Genomic DNA, 18940 nt, shown 5'->3' on the forward strand with positions numbered 1-18940 from the left:
GTGCATTATGCACTTTCAGTATCACACGGGATCGCGCCCTCAAGCTAACCCCCTTGGGAGAGCACTTCCCAAAGGGGGGGGGTTAGCTCTTGCGGGGAGGAGCCGAGACAGCCGCAGAGGGACCCCAGAAGACAAGGATCGGGGCCACTCTGCAAAACGAACTGCACAGTGGAGGTAAGTATGGTATGTTTGTTATTTAAAAAAAATAAAAATGAAACCTTTACAACCCATTTTTAGTCTTCTGCAATTGTTTTAGTCGTATTTAGTCGACTAAATCGCCAGGACATTTTAGACGACTAAAACGAATTTTAGTCGACTAAAATCTAATGGGTAGAGTTAAATTGTAATGCATTATTTAAGCATTTCTCTGCAATTTCCAAACTCATTATATACTATTGGAGTGAAAAATCCGATATGTTTTTATTTATGGTATTGAGGTATGAACATGCACTACAGACCAGTGTTCATTTTGACGTCACATTTCAATTTAGTCTTAGTCTTTTGACTAAAATGCCATTTTAGTTTTAGTCATATTTTAGTCATCTCAATTAGTCGTATTTTAGTAGACTAAAATGTTTTAGTCGACAAAATTAACACTGGTCTACATCAGCAGCTACAAATACAGCAGCTGCTGACTTTTAATATATGGACACTTACCTGTCCAGAGCCCGCGATATCGGCACCCCAGCCGATCTTCGCATCAGCTGTCGGATGCAGCCGCTGCCATTGCCAGTAAGGGAACCTGGCAGTGAAGCCTTTCAGGTTCAGAGCCGTTTCCCTACTGCACATGTGCGAAGAGTGCTGCGCTTTCTAATTGTGGCACCGAAGGGGACCGAAGGGGATCGGAGGAGACGAATAAGTGCAAGTTCCACTTTTGGGTGCAACTCCGCTTTAAGTACATGTGTTCCTTACTGCATGTGAGGGCGTTATATATATTTTTTGATGTTTACAAGCTTCCTGTGTAGTAAAAAAACAGTGACAAGTACTCTTTATGGAGATCACTTTTGATGCATTCTCTGCCTCCAACTAACAGAGATCTGGAATAAATGGTCCTTAATCTGCAGGTCAGCTGGCTGCTACCACTGGGATACTGAGTTTATGAACCTGGAAGTGCTCAGAACTGTGGGCTTCTGGATTCACATATCACATCAGGAGATCATTGAATGGGAACTCAGTCTGCTGTCACTCTCCATTCCCAATCACCCTGCTCACAGGGAAGCCCAGGGATCACAAAGGGAGGGAGGAGGTGGTGGCTTTACTGCATTATCACTGTGTTTTAGTGACTTGGTGGCTCTACAACTACCCAGATCACTTCTACTAATTAATAGAAAACCAAGATATACTGTGTGTGTGTGTGTGTATATATGTATATATATATATATATATATATATATATATATATATATATATATATATATATATATATATATATATATATATATATATATATATATATATATATATATATATATATATATATATATATATAAAAATTTATCAAGATTATGGTTGCTATTGCTGCTTTAATAATCTGTATTTGTGGCACAGTGGCTAAGTGGTTAGCACTTCTGCCTAGCATCACTGGGGTCGTTGTTTCCTAACCACGACACTACCTGCCTGGAGTTTGTTTGTTCTCCCTGTGCCTGTGTGGGTTTCGTCCGGGTACTCTGGTTTCCTTCCACACTCCAAAGACATGCTGGTAGGTTAATCAGCAACTGTCTAAATTGGCCCTAGTATGTGTATGTATGTGAGTTAGGGACCTTTAGATTGTAAGCTCCTCGAGGGCATGGACTGATGTGAATGTGCAATATATATGTAAAGCGCGGCATAAATTTACGGCGCCATAGAAGTACAGTGGAACCTCGAATTGCGGGTAACGCAGTGAATGAGCGTTTCGCAATAGGAGTACTGTATTTAAAAAAATCCTGACTCGGTTTGTGAGTGTTGTCTCGCAAAACGAGCAGGATTCAAGCCAAAGCCGTGTGCAAGACCGCGTTTGGCCTGAGGTGGGGGGGGGGGGAGCGCTGGAGCAGAGCCGAACAGCGCTGTTCGGAAATGCTCAGAAAATCTTGGAAATACTTAGTTCCTGAGCCTTTCCAAGGTAGTTCGAGTTCAGCCGAGGTGTCCTCGTGCCTTTCCATGTGTTTCCGAGGCTCCCTGGTGCCCCCCCCCCCACCTCTGGCCACATGCGGTATTGCATGCCATTGAAGTCAATGAGAAACAAATTATTTTCAATGGGGAAACTCGCTTTGATATGCGAGTACTGTACCTGTAATAAGTAAATACATTTAAATTTGTGTAGAAAAAAAACAAACTGGTTGTCTTATGTACTTTTAGGATTCTGAATTAGAATGGAGCACAGTGAAGAAGAGTTTCCTTACGGAGATAGAGAAACTGACATGGTAAGAACGTTCTGTAAAATGCAGCCACAGCATTCTAGATTATGTTTTTCTTATGTCATACTTTATTTGAACAAAAGGCATATAGAGAATGAATTAATAAGGAAGTGTTTGCGATTTCACAGCCTGCTACACATTTGTTAAACATTATGTAATGATAATTCAAACTCACAATTGCAAAGCCTTCATTGAAAACAGTTCAACTGTGATAATAAAACCAGTTCTTTAGAATGACCCTGATCACGCCTCGTACTGTATGACGCAGGAGACCCAGAGATGACTAGACAGGAGAGTAGGAAATATTAGGGATTAAATAACCGGTCCCACAGGGGTTAACTCCAGAGTACTGACCCACAGTGCCAGCAATATTTCCTCTTTAGAGAAAGAAGGTGCCTCTATGTCTGTACAGTATTTCAGTTTTAATGCATCATTAACTTTTAGGAGCCAATCTTGATGGGTTGGCAAGAGGTTCGATTTTCGGATCCAGACCTTTTTTAGCTCATGTGCAATACACAAAACAGTAAAAGTAGTATGGGCCAGATTCAAAGAAGTACGCCGGAGTATCTGCTGATACTCCGGCGTACTTTCAAATTTGCCGCGTTGTATCTTTATTTGTAATTCACAAACAAAGATACGACGGCATTTGGCTAAGATCCGATAGGCTTACGGCTTTGTGCGCCTTCGGATCTTAGGATGCAATACTTTGGCGGCCGCTGGGTGGAGATCTCCACGTCGGGTATGCTAATTAGCTGTTTACGGCCATCCACGAAGGTACATGCGTTCGTCGCATTCTCTTACGTCGTCGCTAGTCGGCTTTTCCCGTCGCAAAGTTACAGCTGCTATTTAGTGTAACAATAGACAGCCCATGTTAAAGTATGGCCGTCGTTCCCGCGTCAAATTTAAATTTTTTATTTTTTTTTGCTTAATGCCCCGTACACACGGTCGTTTTATGTGATGAAAAAAAATGACGTTTTTAAAAACGTCACTTTAATTGACCGTGTGTGGGGGAAAACGTTGTTTTATGTCTTCTAAAAAACGACCAAAACAAATTGAAGCATGCTTCAATTTTATGTGTCGTTTTTCAAAACGTCAACTTTTACTTCACAGAAATTGACCGTGTGTAGCAAAAACGTCGTTTAAAACGACGTTTTTTCATCCGCGCATGCCCAGAAGCTACTTATGAAGTGAGCTTCAATGGAAAAACGTGGTGGAACGTAACCTCGCTTTGCTAGATCATTGTGAGAAAAACGATGGTGTGTAGGCAGCTTCGTCTTTGAAAATTGAAGTTTCAAAAACGTCGTTTTTTACTTCACAGAAAATTTCATTTTTTTTCATCACATAAAGTGATGGTGTGTACGGGGCATTAGTCGTCCGGGAATACGAAAGTACGTAACACACGTCGCCGTTCAAAACATTACGTCGGGGCGACGTCATTTAGCGCAAAGCACGGCGGGAAATTTCAAAACGGAGCATGCGCAGTACGTCCGGCACGGGAACGCGCCTAATTTAAATGGTACACGCCCCATTTGAATTAGGCGGGTTTGCGCCGGACGGCTTTACGCTACGCCGCCGCAAGTTTACACGCAAGTGCTTTGTGAATCAAGCACTTACGATGAAAACTTGCGGCGGTGTAACGTAAAGGGGATACGTTACACCGCAGCGCAAGTACGTGAATCTGGCCCTTTGTGTTTGTCTCTTGTCTACAGCCAAGGGAGCCAAGCATCCCAAAATACATTCTAGTGCAGGGGTCTCAAACGGGTGGCCCTCCAGCTTTTGCAGAACTACAAGTCCCATGAGGCATTGCAAGGCTGACAGCTGCAAGCATGACTCCCAAAGGTAGAGGCTGGAGGGCCACCAGTTTGCGACCCCCCCTGATCTAAAGGGATTATAGCCGGGATCGCCCTTTACCTATCGATAATGATGTAAGTTAGAGTACTGCTGCTGCATAGTTTTAATTTAACCACTAAACCGAGCCTCTTTCTGAGATTTGTTGTTTACAAGTTAAAAACACATATTTTTGCTAGAAAATTACTTAGAACCCCCAAACATATATATATATATATATATATATATATATATATATATATATATATATATATATATATAAACACCCTAGAGAATAAAGTGGTGGTCGTTGTAATACTTATTGTCACACCGTATTTGCGCAATGGTCTTAAAAGCGCACTTTTTTCGGGGGGAAAAAATCACTTTTTTTAATTAAAAAATAAGACAACAGTTAAGTTAACCCAATTTTTTTATATTGTGAAAGATAATGTTACGCTGAGTAAATTGATACTCAACATGTCACGCTTCAAAGTTGCGCCCGCTCATGGAATGGCGACAAACTTTTGCACATAAAAATCTCCATAGGCGACGTTTAAAAAAATTCTACAGGTTGCATGTTTTGAGTTACAGAGGAGGTCTAGGGCTAGAATTATTGCTCTCGTTTTCCCATTTTCATACAAGGGCACTGCCCACGTATGCGTTCACTTCTGCGCGCGAGCTCGTCGAAACGGGGAGCTTTAACCACTTCCCGCCCGGTCAATAGGAGATTGACGTCCGGAAAGTGGTTGTGAAATCCTGACTGGACGTCTGTTGACGTCCTGCAGGATTTCATGCCAGCGCGTGCCCGTGGGGGGCGCGCAGCGCGGCGATCGGTGATGCGAGGTGTCAGTCTGACACCCTGCATCTCCGATCTCGGTAAAGAGCCTCCGGCGGAGGCTCTTTACCACATGATCAGCTGTGTCCAATCGCGGCTGATCACGATGTAAACAGGAAGAGCCGTTGATGGCTCTTCCTCACTCGCGTCTGACAGACCGCGAGTAGAGGAGAGACGATCGGCGGCTCTCCTGACGGGGGGGTTCGTGCTGATTGTTTATCAGCGCAGCCCCCCCTCGGATCCCCGCACTGGACCACCAGGGAGTGCCCCCCAGTGCTCAATAGAGCATAAATACATATAAATAAATTAAAAAAAGTTTTTAATGCACTCGAAGCCAATCAGTGCCCACAAATGGGCACTGACTGGCAACATGGGCACTGACTGTGCCCAGCAATGCCATTAGTACCACCCCTCAGTGTCCATCAGTGCCACCTCTTAGTGCCCATCTATGCCCAGTGCCCATCAGTGCCGCCTATGAGTGCCCATCAGTGCCGCCTATGAGTGCCCACCAGTGCCACCTCATCGGTGCCCACCAGTGCCACCTCATCGGTGCCCACCAGTGCCGCCATATCAGTTCCCATAATTGAAGAAGAAAACTTACTTATTTACAAAAAAATTAACAGTTTTATAGCACTAATCACTGTATAAATGTGAATGGTCCCAAAAATGTGTCAAAAGTGTCCGATATGTCAGTCGCAATGTCACAGTCACAATAAAAATTGCAGATCGCCGCCATTACTAGTAAAAAAAAAAAATGCAAATAGCTCCTGCTGGATTTTGCTTCTAATCCCCTTGTGGAGGCTTCCATTTGTGGATGGACATTTTATGGTTACACAACCGATCACATTGCTATAATCTTTTTATATGGACCATAAACTGAAGGACTTATGAATAAATGGTTGTGGAATGAATCCTCTTCCCATGATTTCTTATGGGGAAATTCGCTTTGATATGTAAGTGTTGCATGTATGGGTTACATGTTTCTGGAAGGAATTTTGCTCGCAATCCAAGGTTTTACTGTATAATGTTTAACCACTTACGGACCGCCCGCCGTCGTTATACGTTGGTACTTTGAAGAGGAATGCCGTCGTTATGGTAGCAGCTAGCTACCATAACCCCGGTATCCTCTTCAAGAGTGGCCGGTCCTCTTTCAGATAAAAGTGGTCTCTGCGAGAGATACGCTGCAAAATCATTTTTATTAAGCGGGATAGGCCCCCCCCCCCCTCCCGCCACTCTCCGGTGCACTCAGTAATCGGCGGAGGAGATCGGATCCTGCAATGGGGGCAAAGTGAATCTGCAATGGGGGGCAAAGTGAATCTGCAAAGGGGGGGTGGTGAGTCTGCAATGGTGAGCGCGGTGAGTCCGCAATGGTGGACTTAGTGAGGCTACATTGATGGGCACAGGTGAGGTTGTGCTAAAGGGAACTGATAAAGTTGTTGTTAATATTTATTTTTGTAACTTAATTCTGCATAAAACATTTCACAAGATAGAGGGCGTGATTAGCGAGAGAATTGGGGGCGGGGTAGATGTTGGGTGGGGCAACTAGTGGCGAGTAACCCTTGAGGCCTGGCTAGTGGCTCAAGACTTGAAATTTTGAGCCCTGGTCTACAGTATATATATATATATCTCTATTGTCTGTAGATCACTATGTTTCAGGACAAGCATTCCTTTGCGGCTTGCTTATTCAGAAAAGGATGACTTATGTAATACTTTGTTATTTTAGGTAATCGCTGCGTTACTCCTGAATAAACAAGCCCAGAGCAGAAATTGCTTTGGCCCTCAGGGCTTTACAGGTGCAAAAGCTGAAGTGGTGAATCAGTTTTTATTTTATGTTTTTCTCCAAACCGTGACTAACAAGATAAACTAAAAAAAAAAAAAAAAAAAAGCATTCCGGAAAAATGGAATGTAAAGTTTTGTGTGACTGAGTGAAATGATGGTCATTTTCAGAGAGATCAGAGCCTGGAGCGTCTGTGTGGGTGTAGTTCCCCTTTGAGGTTAAATTTGGATACAGCTGTACAGTCTGACTTCCAGGAAAACGCGTCGATGGTTATAATTGTTTAAACTAGTGATGATTGCAGTTTTGTGTCACTGATCTGTATTTTTGCAATTTTGCGGCTTATGCTGACACGTGATGGGGCATTAATCACCTTACACTGATTTCTGTGGTTTCCCTGCAGTCTTCGTCACCCAAACATCATTGACCTGGCTGGTTACTGCATGCAGGGAGAGGAGTACTGCCTTATTTATCTGTATCTACCAAATGGCTCCTTGGAAGATCGACTGCAACTCCAGGTATGACCAGCAGGGCGGGGCTACATGGTATCGGAACCCATTATAATAGAGAATAAAAGAGTCATTCTACTTAAAACGTGTCTAAACCCAAAAACAAAAATGTAATACAGTAAAAACTTGGTTTGAGAGCGTTTTGCAAGACGAGCAACATTTTTTAATAAATTTTGACTTGATATACAAGCGATGTCTTGGTATGAGAGTAGCCTCATGTCACAACTGAGTATAAAAGAGAAGAGAGGCGCCTCTAATGCCGCGTACACACGATTGTTTTTCGGGTTGTAAAAAATGAAATTTTTAATGGTCTAGGAAAAAAAGGCCTTTTTTTTTCAACCAGATCGTTAAAACGGCGTTGCCTACACACGATCGTGAAAAAAAAGTGCTCTAGCAAAGCGCGGTGACGATGGCGATACAACACGTACGCCGGCACTATAAAGGGGAAGTTCCATTCGGATGACGCCACCCTTTGGGCTGCTTTTTCTGATTTCGTGTTAGTAAAAGACGATTTGCGCTTTTCAGCCTGTTACAGCGTGATGAATGTGCTTACTCCATTACGAACGGTAGTTTTACCAGAACAAGCGCTCCCGTCTCATAACTTGCTTCTGAGCATGCGCGGGTTTTTCACGTCGTTAAAGCCCACACACAATCATTTTTTACGACGTTAAAAACAACAACGTTAAAAACGTTGTGAAAAATTAGAGCATGTTCTAAATTTTTAATGCCCATTTTTTACATCGTGAAAAATGCTCTGGAGCCCACACACAATCGTTTTTAATGACATTAAAGAAAAAACGGTCGTGTTTACGCGGCATAAGTATAGTAATATGGTTACATTTAATGAAGATACAACATTTACCGACATATTGCTACACTTAGGACTCTTTCACACGGGCGGCCCGTTCAGGTCCGCCTGCCAGTTTTTTTGGCGGACCTGAACGGGTGCTCCGTGCTCCTCTATGGAGCCGCGGATGTCAGCGGTGACATGCCCGCTGACATCCGACCCGCTCCGATCCGCCAAAGTGTGACGGAGGAAAAAACCTACTTTTCCATCCGTCTGGTGGATCGGATCGGGTGAACACAGACAGACGGTCCGTGTTCATCCGATCCCCCCCATAGGGGAGAGCGGAGAAAAGACAGGGCGGGCCCTGCACAGTGTGCGGGGACCGCCCTGTCATCCGCCGGCTCAGCGGGGATCAACGGAGCGATCCCCGCTGAGCAAGCAGAGGTTCACGGGGCGGGTCATTACTGATCCGCCCCGTGTAAAAGGGGCCCTAGGCCCCTTTGACACTGAGGCGCTTCTAAACTGCCAGTAAAAACACTGATCGCTTTTCAGGCGCTTTTGAAGAGCTTTCCATTCATTTCAATGGAGAAGGGAGTTTTTCACAGCCCTGCCAGCACACTGCCCCAGTGTGAAAGCATTCATTGATTGAATACGTTTTCGTGAGCTTTTTAGCCACTTCCATACCAGGTACTTACGCAGCTTCCCGCCCAAGCCAATTTTCAGCTTTCAGCACTGTCGCACTTTGAATGGCAATTGCGCGGTCATGCTACACTGTACCCAAACAAAATTGGCGTCCTTTTTTCCCCACAAATAGAGCTTTCTTTTGGTGGTATTTGATCACCTCTGCGATTTTTTTTTTTTGCGCAACAACTAAAAAAAGGCTGAAAATTTGGAAAAAAAATTACGTTTTTATTTTTTTCTGTTAATTTTTTTGTAAATAAGTTTTCTCTTTCAATTACGGGCACTGATATGGCGGCACTAATGGGCACCGATGAGATGGCACTGATGGACATCGATGAGGTAGTACTGACGGGCACAGATGAGGTGGCACTGATTGGCGGCGCTGGTATGCGACACTGATGGGCACACATAGGCGGCACTGATGGGCACACATAGGCGGCACTGATGGGCACACATAGGCGGCACTGATGGGCACACATAGGCGGCACTGATGGGCACACATGGGCGGCACTGGGCACACATAGGCGGCACTGATGGGCACACATGGGCGGCACTGGGCACTCATAGGCGGCACAGATGGGCACTCATGGGCGGCACTGATGGATACTTATGGGTGGCACAGATGGGCACTGCTAGGTGGGCACTGGGCATGGATGGGCACTGTGGGGTGGCACTGATGGACACTGGGGTGGCGCTGATGGACACTGGGGTGGCGCTGATGGACACTGGGGTGGCAGCACTGATTGTTGCCAGTCAGTGCCCATTTGTGGGCACTGACTGGCATCTTTTTTCTTTATGTTTTTTTTTTTATTTTTATTTTTTTTATTTTTTGGCTTTTTTTTTTTTTTTGCCCACCCTGGTGCTCCAGGGTGGGCATCCCTGGTGGTCCAGTGTGGCGATCCGAGGGGGGGCTGCGCTGATAAACAATCAGCGCGAACCCCCCCTGTCAGGAGAGCCGCCGATCGGCTATCCTCTACTCGCGTCTGTCAGACGCGAGTGAGGAAGAGCCATCGGCGGCTCTTCCTGTTTACATCGTGATCAGCCGTGGTTGGACACGGCTGATCACGTGGTAAAGAGTCTCCGCCGGAGGCTCTTTACCGAGATCGGAGATGCAGGGTGTCAGACTGACACCCCGCATCACCGATCGCCGCGATGCGCGCCCCCACGGGCGCGCGCGGCATGAAATCCTGCAGGACGTTCTAGAACGTCCTGTCAGGATTTCATAACCACTTCCCGGACGTAAATCGGCCATAGGCCGGGCGGGAAGTGGTTAGGCACTGTTTTTAGCGTGAAAGCGATTGAAAAGCACGTTAGTGTGAAAGTGGTCTCAGAGCCTCCTCTCTTTAATACTCTTGAGCTCCTGCTGGATTTTTCTTCTAATCCCCTTGTGGAGACTTCCATTTGTGGATGGACATTTTATGGTTACACAACCAATCACATTGCTATAATCTTTTTATATGGACTATAAACTGAAGGGCTTGTGAATAAATGGTTGTGGAATGAATCATTTGAGTTTCCATTATTTCTTATGGGGAAATTCGCTTTGATATACAATCGCTTTGGATTACAAGCTTGTTTCCAGAACGAATTATGCTCACAATCCAAGGTTTTACTGTATACTACATTTTTTTTTTATGTTGCTCCATATTTTTTTAAATGTTTAAATTTTTAAAAAAAAAATATTTTACAATTGTTTTTAATTAATTACAATGTAATGCAATGTAAAGGAATGATGCCCTATATGTCTCCCTGTAGCAGCTGAAATGGAGGGAGAAAGACCCTGTTTCAGCTGCTGCAGAGAGCAGCGCAGGGCATCTTTCTGTAATTGCCCCTCTGCCCAGCCACACTGATTCCTCCTGCTATTCGGACCCCTCTGTGTTGCTGGACCCCCTACAGGAGGGCTGGTGGTCCCCCCCCTATCATGAAAGTGCTTAAAAATGGAGGGTTTATTATCACTTTAAGCGATGGTCTACACAGCTACATTCTCATTGTCTTTGTCTGTGTTTGTTATAACATATGTCTTTCGCAGGGCAGTTTTCCAACCCTCTCGTGGAAGCAGCGTCTGGGTATCATGCAGGGTGCCGCTTGTGGGATACAGTTCTTGCACACCTGCCAACCTAGCATCATCCATGGAGACATCAAGAGTTCCAACATCCTCTTGGACCAGGCCTTGGTGCCCAAAATAGGGGACTTCGGCCTTTCTCGATTCAGTCGGTACACATGTGATGCAGGCAAAAGCCGCACTTTGGCACGAACCAGCACTGTGAGGGGTACGCTGGCGTACCTACCTGATGAGTATGTGAAAATGGGGAAGCTTACTTTTGAACTGGACACTTACAGCTTTGGAGTGGTGAGTGATGGTCTTTCCTGACATACAGAGGCACGACTCTGCTCTTCATATCTCTGTATAGCTCTTTTCATATCTAGCTTCCGGGTCCCATGCTGATTGGCCAGCCTGGTGTATTGTGAATACAGGAGGTGGCCGTCCAGCACAGGCACCATTCAGAGAATGCTTTACATTTTCTGAATCATTGCAAAGCTTTCTCCGATGAATGAGGTGGAGAGGCGGGTGGTGACGTCATGGTCTCCAGCTCATCCAATCAGAGAAAAGCGTTCTATGAATAGTGCCCATGCTGAGAAGCTGACCCCCTGTTCAGAAAGCAGCAAGCCCATTTAGCCTGCAGCTTCCATTCAGAAGCGAGTGGAGATCACTGGAGTAGCGGTGTCTTCATTAGTGATTCCCAGCCTTTAGGGCATCGGTCAGGTATGGTATATACTAGGGTTGTCCCGATACCACTTTTTTAGGACCGAGTACAAGTACCGATACTTTTTTTAAATGTGTCCCCAAATGCAGCCATGTCCCCCCACAAATGCAGCCATGTCCCCCCCCTATGCAGCCATACTAGTATCGGTATCGGGACAACCCTAGTATATACATAGTTACATTTGTCCAAGCCGGACTAAATTATGTAAAAATATACCATACCTGGAATTCATTTTTTATTGTTTACAAATTTCTTGCATTATTCAACCGCTTGAACTCCAGAAGGTTTATCCCCCTTCATGACCAGGCCATTTTTTGCTAGGGACGAGCAAGGGGTTATATGTGTGCCTAGCCAGTGTTTTTGTGTACTATGTGTGCTACTTTTACTAAGGGATGTGATGGATTTTACTCCCGGAGCTCTACATTGTTTACATATGCAGAGCTTTGTCCAGTCTCTCTCCCCAGCGATTGGCAGGTGCCAACAGACATCCATTCGCTGGCACCCGCTGATCAGCTTCTGCTGTGACTAATTACAGCAGGAAAAGAGAGTTTGGTCTCTCGGGGCGCAGATAGTACACCCTGATCCTACCCAATTGTGTTATCATAGCAAATAAATTTTCGTTATTTTCACACTACTCGCCAATCAGGAGGCAGTTCAGTGAGACCTGTTTCCTGATTGGCCTAGCGCTGTGAAAGAGAAGACACACTGGAGCCGGAACCGCCGCTGCCCGGAGGACACATAGTAAGTGCTGAGTGGGGGGTTATGTGCTGGCTGACAGTGACGCAAACACCCTTGACCGCCCCCTGGTGCAGGGGAGGGGGGGGTGCATGAGTGCTGCACTGCCCGGAGGGGGGAAGGTAGTGCTGGTTGTTTGCCATCCCCCCAGAAGAAAAGCCACCGCTGGCCCACCCCCTAGGCGGGAGTGCAGAATAACGTGTGTGTGTGTGTGTGTGTGTGTATATATATATATATATATATATATATATATATATATATATATATATATATATATATTAGTGCTGTCAAGCGATTAAAATTTCTAATCGCGATTAATCGCATTAATGTCATAGTTAACTCACGATTAATCACAATTAATCTCAAACGATCACCTTAACCATGGGTGCTCAACCTTTGGCCCTCCAGCTGTTGCAGAACTACAATTCCTATCATGCCTCTGCATTTGGAAGTCATGCTCGTAACTGGCAGTGACTTGCAATGCCTTGGGACTTGTAGTTCTGCAACAGCTGGAGGGCCACAGGTTGAGCACCCATGACCTAAACCATCCTCCCAAGACCTTCTATTCTCTAGCTTCCTTGTTACCCTCTTCCATGCTTGCCTCCTGAACTTCCCAGAGGCTTTCCCAGCCTCTGGAACGCCTTAACCCAAACCATCTGGCTACCTTCTACTCTGTCTACCTTTAGACAATCTCTGAAATTTCATCTCTATAAAAAGGAAGCCTATCCTATTTCTACTGGACAACAACTTTTACTTTCCCTATATTTTTTTTGTCAGCACGTACCTCTTAATCCCTTAAACCTGACGGCGATCCCGCGGGAGTGGGCGTTCCCAAGCACTGCCTGTGATTGACAGGCTTCCGAACGGCGCATACTGCGCGTCACAGGTTGCCGTCAGAACCCGAACGTCAGTGCGCATGCGCCGTATAGAGCCGCACCGACGTTCGGGTTTTTCCGGCAACCTGTGACGCGCAGTATGCGCCGTTCGGAAGCCTGTCAATCACAGGCAGTGCTTGGGATTGCCGTCAGGTGAAAATCTGGATTAAGAGGTACGTGCTGACAAAAAAAAAAAATGTTTTAAAGGGTAAACCTTGTTAATCACGCGATAAAAAAAATTGACGGCGTTAAAATGGGTTTGCGTTAACGCCGTTAATAACGCGTTTAGCTGACAGCACTAATATATATATATATATATATATATAATACCTAATCCTGTCCAGAACGCCTGCCCTGTAGCAGTAAATCTATGGGACGGTCGTTAAGTTGTTAAATATCAATTTTCTAAAAGGTGTTTCTGTCATCTTTCAGGTTGTCGGTGAAAAAGGGGTTCTGTCAGCAAATTTGTCTGTATTGTCAGTATGGAGTTGGCACCTCTGGTCATGGGTTTTAGATTGACTTCTGAACATCTTGTGTGTAGGACATTTTTATGGGAGGCCAACATATATTTTGTAGCACTTCCGCATTCTGCGCTGCATTTTCTGCAATCCCCGATGTTATGAATTCCTGCTCCCCCTAGTGGTAAAAAAAAAAAAAAGTTTCTTCTCAATGCTAAATTACAATCAGAGTAAAAAGTTGGGTAATCAACATGAAACCTTTTCTGATCATTTCCTTTGCATACAGTGCAGACTGCACATTTTACGTAGCGGGCAGAAGGGAGGCTGTCTGAAAGGAAGTATAGCCAACTATAGACTTATTTCCTGTGTGTTTTTTATTGCTCAAGTAAAAATCCTTAGTCATATTTGGTGTCAGGCTTACATTCACGTTTAGCCTTTTATATGCATTCTTTGCTGCTTCCGAATCCATATTTATATCGGATCCAGGCTGCATGTGAAAACAGTCAGTATACTGTCAATGCTTTGCAGCACCTAGATGATGGATGGGATAATTTTTTTTTTTAAATACTACTAATGGTGGCGATCAGCGACTTATAGTGGGACTGTGATAGTGCGGCGGGCAATCTGTCGCTGGGGTGAACTGACTAACTGCCACTCACATCACCAGTGACACTAATACAGTGATCTGTGCTAATAATATTCACTGTCCTAATGGCTCTGGCTGGGAAGGGGTTAACATTTAGGCGCAATCAAAGGGTTATCTGTGTGCCTAACAATATGTACTTGTGTACTGCTTTCCCCAAGCAAGGTACCTGTTTTTACTCTCTGCTTCGCAGGGAAAGAATAATTGGCACATTGTCGCTGCCAGAAGAGAGCTCTTTGTTGTTTACAAACACAGAGCTCCCCTCTGTCATGCACTCATCTGACCAGTGGGTGCTGGCCATAAATCATTGGCCAGGACCTGCTGACCGGCTTGTGCTGCAGCGAATGGCATAACAGCCAGGGTGGTGGGCGTGCGCCCCCTACCCAGAAGAAGCGTATCACATACATGTATATGAACCGGTGCAGTGGGGCCGCTCTGCTGCAGTATATCTGCGGTAGGCAGTCCCCAGGTGGGTAATTAACTTCTCAGACCACTCTAATTATTTGTCACCAGTCTCACGTGTTCATAGAATGTACAATTTATTTTCTGCATATTTTATCTGTTTTTGTTTGTGTTAGGTCTTACTGGAAATACTGACAGGACAAAAAGCTGTAGATAATGAAGAAAGCAGTTCTCACACTAAGTATCTGGTAAGTTTTTTTTGTTTGTTTTGAACATGAATTCATGCCACAATGAACAATCCAGTTTGGATAGATGCTGCCAGGTTTAATCGCCCACCAACTTCTTCCATGTAATGGGGATCCTTGTATCTCTTCATTCTCTGAACCACCCACCTCCTCTTATGTGTAATGGATATCTCTGCAACTCTGTATTTCCAGGACTGTCCACCTACCTCTTCCATGTAATGGGCATCCCATGTTCTCTGCATTCCCAGGACCACTTATCTGCCTCTTCCATGTAATGGGGATCCCATGTTCTCTGCATTCCCAGGACCACTCATCTGCCTCTTCCATGTAATGGGGATCCCATGTTCTCTGCATTCCCAGGACCACTCATCTGCCTCTTCCATGTAATGGGGATCTCAGTGTCTCTGCATTCCCAGGACCACTTATCTGCTTCTTCCATGTAATGGGGATCCCAGTATCTCTGCATTCCCAGGACCACTTATCTGCCTCTTCCATGTAATGGGGATCCCAGTATCTCTGCATTCCCAGGACCACTTATCTGCTTCTTCCATGTAATGGGGATCCCAGTATCTCTGCATTCCCAGGACCACTTATCTGCCTCTTCCGTGTAATGGGGATCCCATGTTCTCTGCATTCCCAGGACCACTTATGTGCTTCTTCAATGTAATGGGCATCCCAGTATCTCTGCATTTCCAGGACCACGTATCTGCTTCTTCCATTTAATGGGCATCCCAGTATCTCTGCATTTCCAGAACCGCCCACCTGCTTCTTCCATGTACCGGTAATAGGGTCTCAGTATTTGTACATTCCCAGAATGCCCCACCTACCTCTTCAATATAATAGGAATTCCCAGGATCTCTGCAGGACCTCCCTCCTGACCCAATTGTTTGTACATAGAATCACATTAGGTTCACCCTTTGGAACGGGTTACATGTTCCACCCATTTTTAGGGTGGAACTTGTTCCAGCTCCTGCCACCAGTTCCTGTCAGCCGACGCTCCCCCTTCCTTTCAGTGTGACCAGGGTTGCCAACCTCCCGTAGCATTTTTTACTGAATTTTACTAAATTTACAGATGGAACACTTTTCTTTTCTTTTTTTACTGACAACCTGAAAAATGACAACTCCATATAAAAACGAAGACAATCGATATTTAATCGTGATATGGAAACACTGACAATACCCATAACAAGTAATTTGCCTATTTTACACTAGCAAAAGTCAACACAACATGACAAATTATCAACCCCTGATATTTACAGACCGTTCCAAAAGTCAAAGATTTTTACAAACTGTCAGTAAATTTACTGAGGTTGGCAACCCTGAGTGTGACAGATGGCCGGGTGTCCTCTCCCCGCACCTACTGTCAACACACCTTTTATTCACAGTTTCCTGTGAATGAATTAACTACAACTACCATCAGCCACCACGGCTGACGACTTGTAGTTCTGGATGATGAGCGCTCTTGTAGTTCACGCACAAACCCTGAAGCTTTCCAACAGACAGCCCATATAAAGGTACTGGTTGTCTGCATTAAACATGCTTGAATATTTCCTAAAAAGTTCTCTAAAATAATAAAATAAAAAAAGCCTGCCGATATTTTGTTTTCTAGATTATCTTTCCGCCACCAACCAGCTGATAGAATGCTCCCTGTGCTTTGCATTTGCTTTCTGGTTTGTTTGGGGAAAGCAGTGAGCCAATCACAGAAACCATAAATGAGATCACTGGAATCGTTTTTATGCTGTAGACACACAGGAGTATGTTGTGACCAAATCCAATTTTGTTTTAAATGTACAGTGGAAGTATATTTTCCATATGATGCATACAGTACATGATGACTGCATGCTGTATCTTTACAGAAGGATTTAGTTAATGAAGAGGAGAGTGACAAGGAAATGGAATCTAGTTCTGTGAAGGGCGCCATCAAAGTGTCAGAAGACAAGCAGTCCAGGGCAGCTTCTCGTATCTGCCACCAGCACCTGGATCTACGGGCTGGAATCTGCCCTTTCGAGGTCGCCCAGGACCTTTCATTGCTTGCTTGTCGATGCTTGGGTCGTCAGAAGAAACGTCCCCGCATGGTGGAGGTAACTGCTCACTTGTCAATGTAAATTCATAAATATATAATCTGAACCCCTGGTCCAAGTTACAGCGGTGAGCTGGGCATTTCATGCATATGGGATGTATTTATTATAATTGTGAATATAAAGTTTCAGAGGAATATAATGTCAAACTTATAATCCGTATACTTATGAAAATGGTCCCTTGCTTCGTAAAGGGGTTGTAAACCCTCAAGATTTTTCACCTTAACCACTTAAGACCCGGACCAAAATGCAGCTAAAGGACCAGGCCCCTTTTTGCAAATCTGGACTGCGTCGCTTTAACAGACAATTGCGCGGTCGTGCGACGTGGCTCCCAAACAAAATTGGCGTCCTTTTTTTCCCACAAATAGAGCTTTCTTTTGGTGGTATTTGATCACCTCTGCGGTTTTTATTTTTTAGGCTATAAACAAAAATAGAGCGACAATTTTGAAAAAAATGCAATATTTTTTACTTTTTGCTATAATAAAAAATCCCCCCAAAAATATATATAAACGTTTTTTTTTTTCCCTCCGTTTAGGCCGATACGTATTCTTCTACCTATTTTTGGTAAAAGAAATCGCAATAAGCGTTTATCGATTGGTTTGCGCAAAATTTGTAGCGTTTACAAAATAGGGGATAGTTTTATTGCATTTTTATTAATATATATTTTTTTTTTACTACTAATGGCGGCGATCAGCGATTTTTTTTGTGACTGCGACATTATGGCGGACACTTTTGACACATTTTTGGGCCCATTTAAAATGCATTGTTTACTGTGAAAATGACAATTGCAGTTTGGGAGTTAACCACAAGGGGGCGCTGAAGGGGTTATGTATGACCTAATATGTGTTTCTAACTGTAGGGGGGTGTGGCTGTAGGTGTGACGTCATCGATTGCGTATCCCTATAATAGGGATCACACGATCGATGACGCCGCCACAGTGAAGCTGTGTTTACACACAGCTCTCCCCGTTCTTCAGCTCCGAGGACCGATCGCGGGACTCCAGCGGCGATCACGGAGCTTTGGACTGGGTCGCGCCCGTGACCCACGGCTGGGTACTAGCACAGGACGTACCTGTACGTGCATGTGCCCAGCCGTGCCATTCTGCCGACGTAAATGTGCAGGAGGCGGTCCTTAAGTGGTTAAAGTGTTACTAAACCCAGTAATATGAAAATAGTTCATCCACCCCCAAAAGTGTCCACAGCTTAGAAATCTTCTTTTTATATTAAAATATTGGCACTATATACCTTTTTGGATGATCTGTATACCACGGTTACATGATAAACTGCACAGTTTCTCCAATGCTGAGATTTTCACTACAGCCTGTATACACGCTCTCCAGCATAAAAGACACAACTGAGCATGTGCAGGTTGGCAACTCTTCCTGTGTTAGTTGGCCTTCCCCCAGATAGACAGTGTACACAATGTATACAATGTATACAATGCAGAGGATTAACCCCTTTAGTTCCACAGTAAATATAAGAGCTGGTTCACACTGCGGCGGCACGACTTCGGGGGACTTCTTTATAGAAGTCAATGCAAATCGCCCCGAGCCGCCCCCGAAGTCGTGCAAGAACCTTTTTCTAAGTCGGAGCGACTTGCGTCACTCCTATTAGAACGGTTCTATTGCATAGAGTGGGACGCGACTCGTCAGGCGGCTGAGCCGCCTGACGAGTTGCCCCAGTGTGAACCGGCTCTTCCCAATCCATGCGCCTGGCCCCTCATCTCCATGCAGGGCGCCGGATGCATGGTTTTTAATGTTGTCGTTTTTTTGGAAACACGTGATTAGAGCCTAAGGCTCTAATCGGCTTCCAAAAAGGGTGGGCCCGGGGGGCAGAGCACTACGCCCTGAGCCCACCCAGTTGTGTGACAATAGCGAATTAATATTTGCTGTTGTCTTCATGCTTCTCCTCCCGGGCCAGTCAGGAAGCAG

General features: G+C 44.8%; 1 protein-coding gene across 1 annotated transcript in view; it reads left to right on the forward strand.

Moving 5' to 3' along the window:
- Positions 1–18940, forward strand: part of IRAK1 (interleukin 1 receptor associated kinase 1) — a 106546-nt gene that overhangs the window by 72805 nt on the left and 14801 nt on the right. Inside the window, exons 6-10 of the mRNA XM_040322944.1 lie at positions 2338–2402; positions 7236–7350; positions 10839–11159; positions 14864–14935; positions 16789–17013. Coding sequence (XP_040178878.1) covers positions 2338–2402; positions 7236–7350; positions 10839–11159; positions 14864–14935; positions 16789–17013 — 798 coding nt within the window. The remainder of the gene's footprint in view (positions 1–2337; positions 2403–7235; positions 7351–10838; positions 11160–14863; positions 14936–16788; positions 17014–18940) is intronic.

The sequence above is a fragment of the Rana temporaria genome, chromosome 9, assembly GCF_905171775.1.
Source record: "Rana temporaria chromosome 9, aRanTem1.1, whole genome shotgun sequence".
Lineage (NCBI taxonomy): Eukaryota > Metazoa > Chordata > Amphibia > Anura > Ranidae > Rana > Rana temporaria.